Source organism: Silurus meridionalis, chromosome 18 (genome assembly GCF_014805685.1).
Source record: "Silurus meridionalis isolate SWU-2019-XX chromosome 18, ASM1480568v1, whole genome shotgun sequence".
Classification (NCBI taxonomy): Eukaryota; Metazoa; Chordata; class Actinopteri; order Siluriformes; family Siluridae; genus Silurus; species Silurus meridionalis.
In genome coordinates this window covers 25,777,965-25,794,263 of record NC_060901.1, presented here as the reverse complement: position 1 = coordinate 25,794,263, position 16,299 = coordinate 25,777,965, and the positions used below count along the sequence as shown (strand labels likewise).

At 38.0% G+C, this 16,299-nt stretch overlaps 1 protein-coding gene across 1 annotated transcript; it reads left to right on the top strand.

Moving 5' to 3' along the window:
- The first annotated feature begins 237 nt into the window (after nucleotides 1-237).
- On the top strand, nucleotides 238-12,712 carry LOC124401685. The gene is made up of 14 exons (XM_046874116.1): nucleotides 238-323; nucleotides 1,184-1,513; nucleotides 2,040-2,156; nucleotides 2,412-2,471; nucleotides 2,860-2,973; nucleotides 3,054-3,118; nucleotides 3,581-3,649; nucleotides 3,859-3,912; nucleotides 4,305-4,358; nucleotides 9,492-9,534; nucleotides 9,682-9,978; nucleotides 10,453-10,749; nucleotides 12,356-12,454; nucleotides 12,539-12,712. The coding sequence occupies exons 1-14, from the start codon at nucleotides 278-280 to the stop codon at nucleotides 12,598-12,600; spliced, it is 1,707 nt and encodes a 568-aa protein (XP_046730072.1). The 5' UTR covers nucleotides 238-277; the 3' UTR covers nucleotides 12,601-12,712.
- The last annotated feature ends 3,587 nt before the right edge of the window (nucleotides 12,713-16,299 follow it).

The following is a 16,299-nucleotide window of genomic DNA, read 5'->3' as shown; positions in this document are numbered from 1 at the left end:
GTATCTGAAAAACAGAATTAAAGAGATTTTGCTCAGTGTTAATATTTGAGTAAAAACTTTTTTACTTTTTTTTTCTTCTTAATTATTACTGTTACTAAAAAATTAAAATGTTTGTGTGTGTGTGTGTGTGTGTGTGTGTGTGTGTGTGTGTGTACACATCCCACAGCAACCATGTGACCCAGTGGCTTTGTCTCAAACCCACAGCTGTTGCACAGCAAAATCGTGCAGCTTTCAAACTGAGGTGTCATTTTTGTGCTGTTGGAACGAGGCAGTCAGAATGCAGACTTACGTTTACCTCCTTGTCTTTCTTCACATCGCTGACGGTGAGTCTGATTTGCTCTACTGTACCTTCTCACTTCCGCCGATCTCTTTCTAATATCACGATTAGAATAAAGATTCGCGTTTGGATTTTATTCTTCAGACGTTTGGTGTTTTTTCATAAAGCAACACTTAAGTCAAAAGTTGGTGAAAACCTGGTGATTCTTTTTATTATTATTATTATTATTATTATTATTATTATTATTATTATTATCACTATTAATATCTCAGGGAAATGAAAACTGAGTGAGACAGATGAGATAAATAGAGAAAAACAGAATGAAAGAAGAAGAGGAACTCACTTGTTTTGACATTTTAAAAGTAGATTACAAGAGGACCTTCAACCAATAGGTTTTAAAATGAGGTTTAACATTTAAAAAAAAAATTGTTTTATAAGAAATAGAGTATAAACACATTTCCTGGTCTGGGAATTATGATGAAATTGATATGAAAAAGTTTAGCGTGCCTTAGATTAGCGTGTCTTAGATTAGCATGTCTTAGCACCAGAGAAGACCACATTGAAGAAGTTCACACTTCTGTGGTTCTCAATGGTGATGTTTTTGTCTCTCGCTTTCAAATGTCTTAAGCAGCAAATTTAAATGTACTTAAATGTACATAAGCAGTTACCTGCATACGAGTTCCATCTCTGACTGATAATAATATATTAATAACAATTCATAAAAAACATCTACAGTTGTACATATGGACCACAAAATCCAAATCCCTGCTGAATCCCAGTCTATGTTTTATTGATACAGACATAATGTAAGTAGCTGCTTTGAGTAAATTGTTGATGAATACTGGAGGATGAACTTGTGCACATCTGGATGATGATGAAGCTGACACACTGTTTTGTGTTGTACAGGTTGTAAATTATTGGATTATAGTCAGATTACTATTGAAGGATTATCGGGAGGGTCTGCGGTGCTGCCGTGCTCCTGCGCTGATCCACAGGCTACAGTATCAAATCTCAGATGGCAATATAGAAAAAAAAATGTAGTTGGTGGTTTTAATGACATCTATCCTACTGATAAGACTCAACGCTTTAAAAGCCTAATTCAGCTGGTTAATGCTGCTGCTCCAGGAAACTTTTCTCTCCACATATCGCACCTGACTGCAGAGGATGAAGGACTGTATCAATGTCAGGACAAGAATCAGACGAGTAACTACAGACTTGTGACCCTCCAAGTAAAATGTAATGCAAACTGTTGATCTTTTTTCTTATTCTAATCTTAAAATATCCTGAATCTCATTTCTGTAACAGAAATATAATTCAAAAATTTTCTTCATCACCAATAAAAGTTGTTTTTCTTCTCTTTTCATTTGTGACTCAAACAGGACATTAGTATTAATATACTGACAGACCCGTTAATATTCCACACAGTGTTTAAAATAAGTGCGTCTCGATCAGCTCCCGGGATCGTTACTCCTGCTGCTGAGTAATAAGTGTTCCGCCATTTTAATCTCTTTCACACCCTAAAATCTCCCACGATGCACCACAACAACTAGAGATTTGTTCAAATTCGCTGGGTCCCGTTTTATATAGTTATCGATTTGGCAAATAATACGTAAATATTTGATGTGTTTGGGTTTTTACATTGATGATACACTCATTCGCCATCTAAGGAGCTGATCGAGAGGCGCCAACGATCTCAGTTTCTTCTTGTGTAGGATATGATTTATGCATATTCATTTACATTACTGACTACTTGACCCTTTAGTTACAGCCACAGTGAGCACACCAAGGCCAGGCAGTGGCACTAAAACTACACCGAGCACACCAAGGCCAGTTACACCAAAGCCTAATGGTGGCGCATTGAGCACACCAGAGGCAGGAAGTAAGTTAGCTATTCTTCTAGAAGTATTCAGTTTAATTCAAACACTTGGTGTCATGCTGTTCTAGGAAAAATAATCAACAGTGTAGTGGTGTGATGAAGCAGAATTTCACCTCAAAACCCCCCAAAAAAACACACAAAATTTCAATCATGTCCTGAAGTGTTTTATTCCAATATGAAGTTCATGACACATGATACTTTATCGCTCATGTTATATCACTCTAGCACAAGTGGTTTTTTTTTTTATATTTCCTGTAGGTAACCCGAACAAACATCCAAACACAATCCTGAACGATCATGACAAAGCTACAAAATCAGGTACCGTTTTGTATAAATGTTTGTTTATTTTACAATTTGGGAATTTTTTTAAGCAGAACTGGGAATGTGCAGAAACCAATGCCTAGTGATTAAAAAAGATTTTTGAGTAGATACATTTTTTTAGATTCAAGTAAAGAAAGGACACTTGAATAAATGTGTGTTGCAATAAATGTTTAAAAATTTAATATTTTATATTTATTTATGTATTTTATATATATTTATGTATATTTTTTTTCATAAAAACGGTCAAACAGAAATGCGTTAATCGCGCGATAAAATTTGTGCCGTTAGAATTTATTTACATTTTTACAGCCCTAAAAGAAATTTTATTTATATAGTATCAAACAACTGTCCAATCTTCCTCTTGTTTCTGTTTATATGTTTATAGGTTCAGCATCTGAGGGTGGGATGAAAAATTTATTTCATTATCTGTATTTCATGGTTCCTGCTCTGATGGTGTTGATGCTACTACTTGGAGGTGCCCTCTGCTGGACATGCAGAGGTATGAACACAAATACAAACACTGGAAGAACTCTTTCAGTCTTGTCAGTAGTTTTCACTCTGCCTTGTTTTATCCTGTAGCCAAGAAACAAAAAGAGGCAAAGAACCAGGAACTCCAGAGAGGCCAAAGAAGCAAAGTTTCACAGGTGAACTGCTCTGATTTGAATTGCATTTTCACTCTGGCATTGTTTATATTGTATCTATACAACCAAGAGCAGTCAAAATACCCTGTCCTTCTTTTCTTTGACCTCTTGAAAACTGTGGTCTAACCTGTAAAGATGCCACTTTATGGATCAGGTCCCGCATGGTGAATAGCATGATGTTGCTACCTGTTGCTACATTTGTAACCCTGGGGAATGGGTTGTTCTGGTTAATGGGCTTCTTTTAATCCAGTGCATGGGGCAGCATGATTCCTGGCCAAGTGGACTTTTATAATGTTTTGCAGTTTCTAATTTTGACCACTAGGTTCGCTAAAAACTCTAAATTCTCAATAGAACTTGTCATCCGTGTCAGGAATGTGTATCAAGTTCTACAGTATACAGTAAATGCACCACTCAATATTATTACACTCCATTTCAGTAACTTTTTAAATGTGTTTGTTTGTGTAGGATAATTTGGAAGTGCTTTACTCAGATGTAACATGGAAACCTGCCAAGAAACCAGCTCAGGAGGCCCCTGTGAGTCATGACCAGCTTTTAAACATTAAACATGTATCATGGAATGCTAATGATTACAGTAGTGTTAGTTTCAGTGGCAGGGTATTAATGGGTATAAAGAAAACAATATAAAAATTTTGTTAAAAGTTTTAGCCTTTCCGACACCGCCCTCTGCTGGTGAAAATACGACTTTCATTCAGCAGAGATTGTGACAGTTTGTGTTTCTACAGAAATTCGAAGATGTGCTGTATGGCAGCGTCAATGTGAACTCTGGCGACAAACAGGTTTGTGTTTATGTGGCTTTACATGGTTTTTAGTGTGTTTCAGTTAGCATCTTTTATAAGACTTCATAAGGACAAAATACGTGATGTGATAATTTCAATGAATCATATGTTTATTTTGTATGCATTCAAGCTCATTTGTCAATTTAGTTAAAAATAAAGATATGATGGAAAAGTGAACAAACATACAAACAAACAAAGCACACGCAATATTTGTGCTATAGCTCATTTGTACCATTTGCCTCTGAATCAAAATTAGCAAAGCACAAGTCATTTTAGAGGAAATTTTTATTATTTGTGTCTGTAAATCCCAAACTGTATTTGATAAAGTGTGTGTGTGTGTGTGTGTGTGTGTGTGTGTGTGTGTGTGTGTGTGTGTGTGTGTGTGTACGCAGAATGACGTGTACGCTACAGTGAACAAGTCCAAAGATAAGACCAGATGCCAAGCTGCTGGAGAATGACGATAATATTAGGACTACCTCACACACACACACACACACACACACACACACACACACACACACACACACACACAAACACACACACACTTCTTTTTTATCTACACTATATTTCCAAAAGTATTGGGTCACCTGACTTCTTCTGCTATATGTGGTTCTTTTCCAAACTGTTACCACAAATCTGGAGGCACTCAATTGTATAAGACCTCTTTAGATGCGCTATAAAAAACATTTTGCATTCACTTGAATTTGGAGACTCCAGCATGGCAATGCCCCTGGGCACAAATTGTACACTACGGACACCTGCTGGGTCTAGCACTCGCTCCCTGGTTTCGAAAGCAGGTTTCTTCCCCCAGCAGGACCAGCACTGCACTCCTTTTTTTCTCCTCCAAGAAGGGGGAAATTAAGAAGACCAGCGAGCCCACGGACTCCTCATAAATTAGCTTGGCCAGATGAGAAGCAGAAGCAGAAGCAGCGCCCTCCCAGTAAGCTGAATGAGTGCTTCCAGCTCCCACATCACAACCTCCATGCTGGGGCTGACATTTTTCTCCTGATCTGCACACTGAGGTGTCCAGATCCTGGGACAGCCCATATGCAGCTCGTATCTTCACCCCAAATATCTCACTGTTTGCAAACTTAGTGGGGATGGAGAAGACCAATTATGGGACGATGCCTCGGGACGAAGAGACACTGGCCGGCTATCTCTCCCCGTTTGCAGCATTGTTCCTGGCTCTGCCTAACAAGTTGTTCCGACCAACTTTGGCTCTGGTGCGCAAGGCTTAGCGGCAGCGGGTTAGGCTGCGGGTTGCCTCCCCACTATGAAGGAGTTGCAGGCATACCAGGCTGACCTGCTGCGGGAGATTTGGGGCTGACAATTCAAGAAGCTACGTCGCATAGCTGACCTAGCTCTCAGGGCCACCAAGTCCCTGAGTTTTCTCTGGGTCATTTTACATTTTACAATTTCGATACTCGGATAGGTTTCTTGCTTTAGTAATAGCATTCATGTTCACTGTATGAGATTCTTGCATGTGATACAGCACTCTGTTATAGAGTGTATTGTGTATTTTTTTTATTTATATTAATGCTTTCTAGAGCCGTGGCGTCATTACGATGGTATTGAGAGGTAGATTGATTTTAGTAGGACACCACTGAAGGTCAAGGTGTGAAATGCACAAACTGCCACTGTTGTATTTATGTATATATATTAGGGCTATTAAAATCGATTTGCTATTAACGCTTAAACGCGAATTCATTTTAACGGCATTAATGTTTTAACGCAACCCCCATTTATTCACGACGTCCTTTTGTTACTCGGATACGAAAAAAAATCATAAATAAACCACGTACTTTAAAACACCATAATTACTTTAAAGCATTTACACAAATATTTTGTCTTTATGCTCTATATTTAGTTCGGTTTCACTAATAATAAACATACGTTAATCCATGTTGATTAAAGTATTAAACATTTAAGAGGTGTTTATTTAAGGTGCATTTTGAACAGATAAAATATGCGATTAAGTTTTAATTAATCACGATTTAACTCATGACAGTCATGCGTTTAATCGTATAAGGTTACAGTTTTCTTAAAAAAAATTATGCTTCCTCTAAATTTGCAGATTTTTTTTGGTGTGATTTTAAAATTGTACCCTCAAAAAAAAAAAAAAAAAAAAATGAAATAAAAAAAATCAAGGAAGTCTGTGATGTCAGAGTTTATTTGTGTATCCATTTGGATAGTTCACTTTACGATTATTTTGTCTTTTTTACACATGATTTACAAAAACATTCAGAAAAGCATCTACCATAAATTTTCATCTAAAATTGAAAACCTTCAATGATTTTGCAAAGTTCACACACACTCCAGGTACCAAAAGCGATATTTTTCATTTTCCTCCAAAAAACATATTCATAAGTTTTTTGATCCCTTTGATATTAACTGACAAGGCTCTTCAGTTATATATTACATTTAAAAAGCTATTTCTGATATATATTTAGCGCCACAACCCTTACTGGTGGAGCACCGGGTTCTAAGTGTGTCTCTCAACTTAATATAAGTTTCCCTCCTATTGCCCCATTTATTTACCATAACCCCAGTATGTGAATTTACCCTCCTCAACATTAATTTTGTGGCAGCTAACAATAACCCTACAGATAATAACTTCAATCAACACATAAGTTAGTTTAAGCAAGATACCAATTGCATTTATTTATTAAAAATAAACTAATAAAAACATATAATATATTGAAATTATTTGAATAAATTAAAAAACCTAAATCAATAGACAGGACTGAAATGACACCAATGTCTAGGGTGTAAAACCTCAGTTAACCAGCTGTGCAGTCAGATGCAAAAAACTATTTCAAACAAAAAGAAAAATTGGGAAATCAGGTCCCTAAATTGACCTCAGGTCCTTTTCACAACACAAATAATAGGATAGAGCACCAAACTTCAATTGATGGTCCATAAAACTCATGAGATAATACAACAGCCAGTGTACCAATACCAATATCAATACCACACTTACACACCAGTCACACGCTAACCTGTTGCAGGCCTGAATCGTTGTTTTGGCACATGGGGGCCATGAAACAGCAAATGGCCTCTTTACTCACATGAGCAAAACAAAAAGCAAACCAATTACCTGTACGCCATTCATGGCGGTGGCTGATTTCCTACTAGGAAGCGACAAGAATCTCCCAGTCCCTTGGCTAAATGCCAACACCACACTCTCTCATCATGCCGACAATACTCCAAGCCTGGTGGGGTGCAGGGTCATATCTGGTACCAGTTCCATTTAGCCACATTCTCCAATAAACTAAATGCAGTGACTTTGATAAAGCAGTCAAACCGAATGCTACAAGCAAGCGAATCACAAATCTGCTCTTGTACAGAGTACCACCCGAAAAACCTGAACTGAAGTGGTTGCAACCCTTTTGCGCCCAAAGGTACCCAAATTAAAGGTACATGAATTAATACACTAAATAAAGTGTGACTTGGTGCTAAAAATTAAATACGATGAAGATGTAAAGAGCTAAAAAAATACAGCTATATGGGATTTTAATAAGTCAAACAAAAATCTTACAGAGAGATCTTGCTTTTATGACATGCCCTCAAGATTATACCATAACAAGATCAAGAAGGGTAATGCAACTATTGAAGTTAGCAAAGAAATTTACAGGCAGGAAATTTGGAACTCATCTGTTTTAAATAACATATAAACACTTGAAACATTTACATGCGCATTGTATAATAAAATGAAGAAAGAAACAAAGTGTACCATGTAACCTTTACTGTATATTGTATTTTAAACCTCCTATTGGCTATCAAATTAAAAAATCTGTATATATGCACAGGATTTCTAACTAGGACTATTTCTGAAAACCCTGTGTTTCAACATAGTAGACCTGCTGGATAAAAAATGAGGAAGCCGAAAAAAAGTGTCTGGGTGACTCACATCTCCTTCCTGGTGGTCAGTTTTAGTTCAAATCTGCCAAGAATGCTTTATGGCTGTATAGTTTTCAGCGTGTGGTGTGAGGTTGGCTTTCTTGAACAGAAATGTTACAGAGCGTGTATCTTCTCTTCATGGTACTGCATGTGGCTGAAGGTGAGTGGGGAACTTCTGGTTACAAATATGAGGAACACTTATGAGTCAAGTGTAGAGTAAACCCTGGTTAATATCATATTTGAACAGAGGAAGCATCTGACACATGGTGGACTCTATACTATAAGAAAATAATACCTAATACTTTTTTAGTTGTCAAAAGTGTTCATTGATTTGTTTAGCTGCAATCGCAGGTGGATATTAATACTTTCTGTCCAATATGCTTCCATTTTTCAATTTTTAGCTAGCTTAACTTGTACAGTAAATGCTTAATGTAAGCAAGCAAAGAAACAAAATATGTGCAAACGTAGAACCCCATAATCTGAATTAGTAGAGGATGACTTAGGCAGGTGGAACTGATCTTCATGTACAGCTTATGCTATGTAAAGTTCATGTTCACTCAGGGTTCATGTTTATATTTTCATTTACATTACGCCATTGTCCAAAAAAAACAAACCAAATTGAGGATCAGGTAAAGTTCAAATAGTTGCCTTTGTCACAGTTATTTTGTATTGGCAAGGAAAAATACTGACTGACGTTTTGCATCCATTGAAGGGGGTATTTTTGGACCTAGGAGTTGGCAATCCTGGGGCTTCCTTGAAATGAGATAATGGAGCAGTGGAGTGTTTTGCATTGAGCATTTGATATAAAACTGTTTATAAGAATGGTGATAGTGTCAAATGAAAATCTTCAACTCTGATACCTCCAGCTTCGCCTCCTGTCTTTTAGTCAACGCCACTGTCTCCAAACCATACAACCTAGCAGGTCTCACCACAGTCCTATCACTCTTGCAGGTACCCTTTTTTCCCAAATCAGTCTTGCCACTGGTCTTTACCCTGCCTGCACTCTTTCTTCACTTCTCTAATACACTCTCCTTTACTTTGCCCACTTATCACCCTTGGTATTTAAACTGTGAGAACTAAAGACAACATCCCAAAGAGAATTTGCATCTTGTAACATCTTTTGTAACTTTAGATGATTAGATTATTTGTGTCAGTTACACAAAGAATCAGAAATAAACATAATGTCCACAATAAGCCACAAGTGATAAGTGTTAAATACCAATGAGGGATCTGCGAGTTGGCATCCTTTACATCTGCTCCAGGCATTGATGCAGAATGAAAATGGGGCAGCGAGTGAAAGGGAGTCCCATCAGATAATATTGGAAGATGTGGACCACCTACCTGATGGCCATTCCTTCTTCTTCTTGATAGTGTGTACTAGGCTTTTTTTTACTGAGAGATTTGGTGTGTACCCTTTTTCCTACCAGAAATTCCACCCACACAACCACAACAACTGGTGACATCTAAACATCCAGGAAATCCCCAAACAAATTCTGGGTCTTGCACAAGCTGCAATCAATGCTATTTTATCAATATGGGGTCACACATGCACATAAATACTGTACTTAAACCTGCCTAACTGCAAACTTCTTTAAGTTCAGTGCATTTCCAAAAAAAAAACCTAAATGGAGATGTTATTGAGCATTCTCAAGAATTCTCTGGTGTCAATGCTTTCAAAGGTGAGACATAAACCTGTAACTTTATGCATTCTGACACATGAAGGTACATCAAACTACCATTAGTGGTTTCTCTGTAACATGGCCACTCATACATGACCCGGAATCATTCATTAATTCTGCATAACGGTGTGGAATATTTGTTGAATATGAAGAAGTTTTTTTTATTAATTACCTGTATTTATTGTTGCAGCCTGCATTCTAGCAAACCATGGACACAGCTTTGAAATTAAAGCAAATATATCTGATGCGGTACTATTGCCTTGCTACTGTACTGATGTTATCACAACTCAGAGTTTCCGCTGGAAGAAACTAAATGAGCACAAAAACATGTGGGATGACATTAATGGGAAAAGAGTACAGCTGTTGAACGGTGTCTCTTCAGGAAATTTCTCTTTACTCGTATCCAACCTGACCGTAGGAGATGAGGGACTTTACAGGTGTGAGGTTACAGCTGAGAATTACACATACATCTATCTCACTGTTCAAGGTAATTATTTTTCAATTATTTTGTGCTTAAGCCTATGTTTTTGTACTGCCACTGCCATCTGATAGCTCCAAGAGTTAGTCCTGAGGTTGGGTTACTGTCTGCTTGGGAGTCTGTATAGGTTTCCTTTAGTTTCCTCTCATTTGTGAGTGGATTGGTGACTTTAGGTGTAATGTCCTAAAATGTAATAGCTAGGATGTAGTCCAGATTTCCACATAGTGTTCCTGGGGTGGATCCAGATCTAATAAGCAAGGTGAACCTGAGGTAGATTTCCAGGATTTGTAGCCAATACACATACTAGAATTTATCTGGGAGGAATCAGAGAAAAACCTCAAGATCTGAGGCAAATAACTTACTACCTACCTACCTACCTACCTACCTACCTACCCACCCACCCACCCACCCTTGCTTGTTTGGGAAGGTTGTGCTGTGCCAAGCCACATCACACAAAAAAATGAATACTATGTGTTTGTTCAGGAAAGAGTGAAAGCAGCCAGGATTTAACCATCACTGCACACACAGGAGGCTCAATTCTGCTGCCGTGCCACTCCACTGACCTACACACCAAGCCTAAGCAATTCAAGTGGAGGAAATACAGTATGATGAAAGTTTGGAGTGATATGTCCACTGATGGACACAGATTTCAGGTGGCTAATGAACAGTCTCCAGGAAATCTCTCTCTACTCATATCAGGCCTGATTAAAGAGGACGAAGGAGTTTACAGATGTGACCTTGGAAAACATCGCTACACAGATGTAAAGCTTGTTGTTAAAGGTAAACAACACACACTGTATTAGTACCTGTGTTCTTGAAATGTGGGATTCTGATTGGTCAGAAGTGTTGATGCAAGCTACAGGTTTATAGCAATGCATTTGTTTAAATACGCATTTGTAGCTTATTTGAGACTTTGCAATGAAAAATGTGAAGTTTTCTATCACAGGAAAGACTTTCAAGAAACACTGCTTTACAGATTTCTGTCATTTGTAATTAGTAATATGAGAAGCTGTACTTTTGTTTTAAAATTTACAGCGCTGCTGAGGAACTGTTTATGAATTGAAAGGTACATTCTACAACATTAAAAGTATCTACTGTATAAGTAGATGAAACAGAGTATGATCCAGCGTTCTCCAATTGTAATAAATGGAGTTGTGGGATAAATAAAATAAAACATTTGGCAGTGTCTGACTGTCACTTGTATTAGTTGTTGTATGTGCACACTGAAAATACCCAACAATGAGAGTGGATGCAATTGCAGGTAAGTTTATTTGAAAAAAAAAAAAACCAGCCAGATATTGCCTTTGTTGTGGTACTCTAACAGGCTGAAGACAAGTTGTTGGATTGAGGCTGTACCGCAAGACTCTGATTTGAGCATAATGTGAGGGTGGAAAGGCCATCACTCCCTGGCTTGAGCAGTTTGTGGAAGGAGGTTGTGCCATCCCATCACCCCCTGTCTTAAATGGATCATGAGGAAGGCCCTACTATCACCCTCTTGCATTGAGCAGGTTGTGGAGGGAGGCCCTGGCATGGCACCCTGGCTTAAGCAGGTCATTACGAGAGGCCTTGTCATGACTCCCTGAATTGAGCGGATTGTGGGTGAAGTCCCTGGCGTGGCCCTTTGCACGGACAGAACGTGGGATGAAGCATTAGCCTCATGGGTTGCTGGCTTGAACCTCGTTGGAGGGGTTTCCCGGTAGGCCCCTGGATTGCAACTGGCTAGAGGAGCCTCCTGGGAGGTCCCTGTTTTGGACTGGGAGAGACCCCCTCATGTGCCTTTGGTTTGGATTTGGTAGAAGGGGCAACCTTATTGGGTTGCTGGCTTGAGTTTAGCAGGAGGTCCCCCCTTACTGCCTCCTTGGGATGGACGATGCATGCTGATACACATGGAAGGCTTAGAAGACCCCCATAATCGGCCTCGGGCTGAAGCCTGACATGAAATGTTGCTTGGGATGTCAGCCCTTCTGTGTCAGGTGCAAGCATGGTGTGAAGCGTGGGTTGGGGTTCCATCCAGTCGGCTTCAGGCTGGAGCTTGGCTTTGCCTCCTTCATTAAACACAAGGAATGGGATGGCAGGCTCATCAGTCAGACTTTACCTTGCTAAGTAGATCATAAGGTTTCATTTTCATGTTTCTTGTTCACAGTTTTGCCCTCGCTTTGTTGTTCACCAATCGCCGAATCTTGCTGTGTGTTTTCAGTGTGCACACACAACAATTAATATACAGTACATGACAGCTGCTGTAGGAAAATTAGCCTAATTAGTGGTTATCATGGCACTCTATTAATGATTATTCTTATAAAAAAATTTATTAAATTATCTTTGTCTTGAAAAAATTTTTTTTGTAATGCATTATCATAGAAAAAATAATACAAAATAATTTTTGTAGTCTCTCCAGAGTCTCTTCCCTTCATCCCCTTTGCCATGATAACTGTGATCTTTCTGCACATTATTGTGGCTTGGGTTTATTGCACCACCCGAAAAAAAGGTACACACACAATAACACACACATTAACGTTCAAGCTTAACATGTCTGTGGAGGTTCTAACCACTTTTCTCTCATCTCTGTCAGGTACTTCCCGAGTTCACTACTACACAGCTGATGGAGATGGACGTGTGAATATTGAACAATAAGCCTCAAACAAAAGAATAGTGGTTCATTATCAAGCTCCAATCTTATATATATACTGTATGCATTGTTTATTGTTCTGTGTTTTCACAAAACATAAATTGTTGTTCTGGTTTGGACTTTTTCATTCTTTTTGACTTTAAGAAGGAGAGAAAGAGTACAATCTAAATAGCAGTACAATAGATAAAAACATCTGGTCACGTCTAGAACCCCTAATTCAAGATTTTGAGTCATGTTCAGGACTATAAAGCTTTGAGTGGAGCCCAGCAATCCTAGCTCCGTTTTCAGCTCAGTAATGAGTCCCTAGCTCTTGATTAACATTCCACTCAAAAACTCTCTAGAATTCAAAACAAAGCCAAATTCCCCAGTTCAGTATATTAAGCTATGTTTAGAACTACTGCCTTAAAACTTAAAGTGGAGCCCTGAAGAACTCATAGATCTTGATTTATAGTTTATTTAAGTTCAGAACTTTGTAGTGCTAGGAATTGGTCCAAATTCCATAGGTCTAGATTTCCTGGATTTCATGTCCCTGGAGCTTTAGATTTCAAACAAAGTCAGAACCCCCATTTAAAATAGTTTAATTCATAACTTTGAGACTTTGAGAGGAGCCCAGAATCCATAGCTTTAATTTTCAAGACAAATAAAGATTTTGATTTTAAGATTTCAACTTGATGAATACCCATCTGAGCCAAGTCAAGAACTTGTAGTTCTAGGATGTGGGTTGAAACCAGAACTCATAGCACTTGATTTCAATTCAATGCTAGAGCCCCAGTTCAAGATTTTCAATCATGATGTTCAGAACCCTTTCCATTAAACTAAGGGTCCAGAATCCATCCAAGTTTTACGTCAAGTGAAGAGCACCTGACTATTAATTTATATTCAAATCAAGATCCCAATACCTCAAGATTTGGGGTTGGTCTAGTTTATCCTTCTATAGATTTTGACTCAACTCTACAACCTGTAGGATTAATTCATGTTCAACACTTTTACCCTAAGATATTTATGGGATATACTGTATATCCTAAATGCAGATTTCAAGTAATATTCAAGTAAAAAACAAAAACTGAGCCATATATTTTACCCTAAATCAAAACATTTATGACACAATCGGAAATATATTGGGATTGGGAATTATATTACATAGAACATACAGTATATTCCAAATGTATATTATAAATGTGTATAATAATTTTGCTTTCTTATACTGTCATAAAATTAAATAACATGACTGTGATTTGTTGACCTATCAATTCTGATAGTCACAATAATAATTGCTGACCAGCAAATGACAGATTTTGTGTTAGAACATTTTTATAATGGGTGTTTGTTCAACTTAAACAGGGACTTCACTATTGCAAATATGTGCATTACATGTCATTTAAGTATCTCTTGTAGTAAAAAATATGCTGATGCTGATTATTGCTCACCCGCACTGATTCTTTTCAGCTGAAACTTAGTCACGCCTAAGTATAACCATTTACTATTAATTTTTTATTTCAAATAATTTCATAATAATACTAGAAAAAGAACCGGGTGGTTATTTTTTGCAGCAGTGAGCACTGTGTGGGTTTGATGTGTAACAAATAAAAAGGAATTATTACTCATATTTTGTAATCGACTGACATCACGCTGTGTTCTGTTGGTGTTTGGAGATCTTTGGATAACACACAGTGTGAGCATATTGCAAATGTTAAGTTCTGGGTGTATTGTTGTAAAATCTGGTCATGATATATATATTTTATTTTGGTGAATTTGATGGCGTGCATTGTACAAAATAGAGGTTGTGGTGCAGGTCAGGTAGTGAAATTGCCGCTCTTTTGTAATGTTGGTTTTTTTACATTTATGAATACTTCTATTTAAACTCACCTTGCACTACATCGATTGCCTCATCTTTTCCTCCCTTGGTTTTTTTGTCCTCCCATGAATGTCACTCTGCCTCCCTGTCCTGCTTAGGATATCATTGTAGATTATTGAAATGCTGTGGCAGGCCATCAGGGCCAAAACACTACCAGAATCACTAAATCCATGAATATGTATTCACTTATTCCCAACAGTCTATTTTCTTCATTTCATAGTGTTTCTCTTGCTTGCACTGCTTCCTGTAGTGTATGTTTAGGTTAGAGTTTCTATCCAATCATATTTCAGCTGTCACATTACCTGTTGGTCAAAATCTGCCGCGAGGCTTTCAAAATTAGCATTGCAGGTTCCTAGTCAGAGCTTGCAAACTGCATCTGTAGCAAACTGCACCAACGACAAAACATGTAGATTTAATAGCTATCTTTTTTTATTCTGAACATGCCTGATCTCACCAGGCAGTAGGAGTAACATGCAGCTTGACAGTGATGTTCTTGCTGTGTAGAGGTTTAAGGGGAGTCCTGGTAATGTCTGATTTAAGTCTGATTATTGTTTGATTCAGTTTTGATTTTGTCTTCACGTCATTAAAATATGGAATTTAATTCATCTTTGCTAGTTCTTTTCTTTTACTCTGCTAGTCCTGGTCTTTGGATCAGCTAATTCCTGGTCTTTGCCTCGGCTAGATTTTTTTTTGTCTCGGCTAGTTCTGTTTTTTGACTCAGCTAGTCCTGGTCTTTGACTCAGCTAGATTTGGTTTTTGTCTCGGCTAGTCCTGGTCTTGTCTCAAACAACTTATGACATGGCCTTGAATCCATCTTTGCTATTTGTCATCATTGACACTGCTAATACTGGTCTTTCGCTCAGCTAGTCCTGATTGTGTCTTAATCAACTCAAACAACATCAAAAGACATGACTGTGACTTGATTTTTGCTGTTCTGTTTTTTCAATCGATTTGGTCGCAGTTATACGGATAAGCCGTTTTTTCAAGACTAACATTTCAAAAACAGCTGGTCACCATGAGAAAATGTCTGCAAGAACATTTCAAAAAAAGTTGTTCTTTTTCATGAACCGTTTATACTTTTGCGTTTTCTTTTCCTGACAAAAACACACAAGTGGCCTCCATTTGAAATCCAAAGGAAAACCGAAATGCACTGAAAAAAACAGGTCATTTTATGAGGATAACTCTGCTAGAGATGATGTTTGTGGGCTCAAGTGAAAGGAGACTTGTGGCTGGTGGAGCAGTGGCTTCATAATGAAAGATGGCACTCTGCTTTCCTGCTTGGTTAAGGATTTTGTTCTGCCTTCTTGCTCCAAAGTGCCACCCACTTGCTTTATGGTGTATGGTGTGGAGAACAAAGCTCCCCTCCTCCCCTTAATGTCACGTCACTTCCCTTCATTTTGCGTCGTCATGGTGACTGTAAAATCTACTCGGAAATCTTTGTGGCTCAGCATCAGTGGTGTGATACAATGTTCTATTTCCCAAAATATACACCAAGTCATGGCGTAAGAATTACTACAAATGTTTTTTTGAATGTCATTCAAAATAAGGAACATGGTCTTTGTTCATGACCTGTTCTTCATATCTCACCACTTGCTCACTTCCCCTTAAATGTCAAATCCATTGAAATCTCCACTAACCATATGTGCACTACAAGCCCCTTTTATGTCTATTCAGTAGACACCACCACCACCACCACCATGAGCCCAGACGAGTGTCTTTTGCAATCGTTTCATGCATTTTGAGGTCTGATTTTGCGATTTTGCGATTTTTGTGATTTTGAGGTGTGATCTCAACACCGAAAGAGGAAGAAGTACACATTCTCAAGAAATCAGATGCTGCACCACTTTAA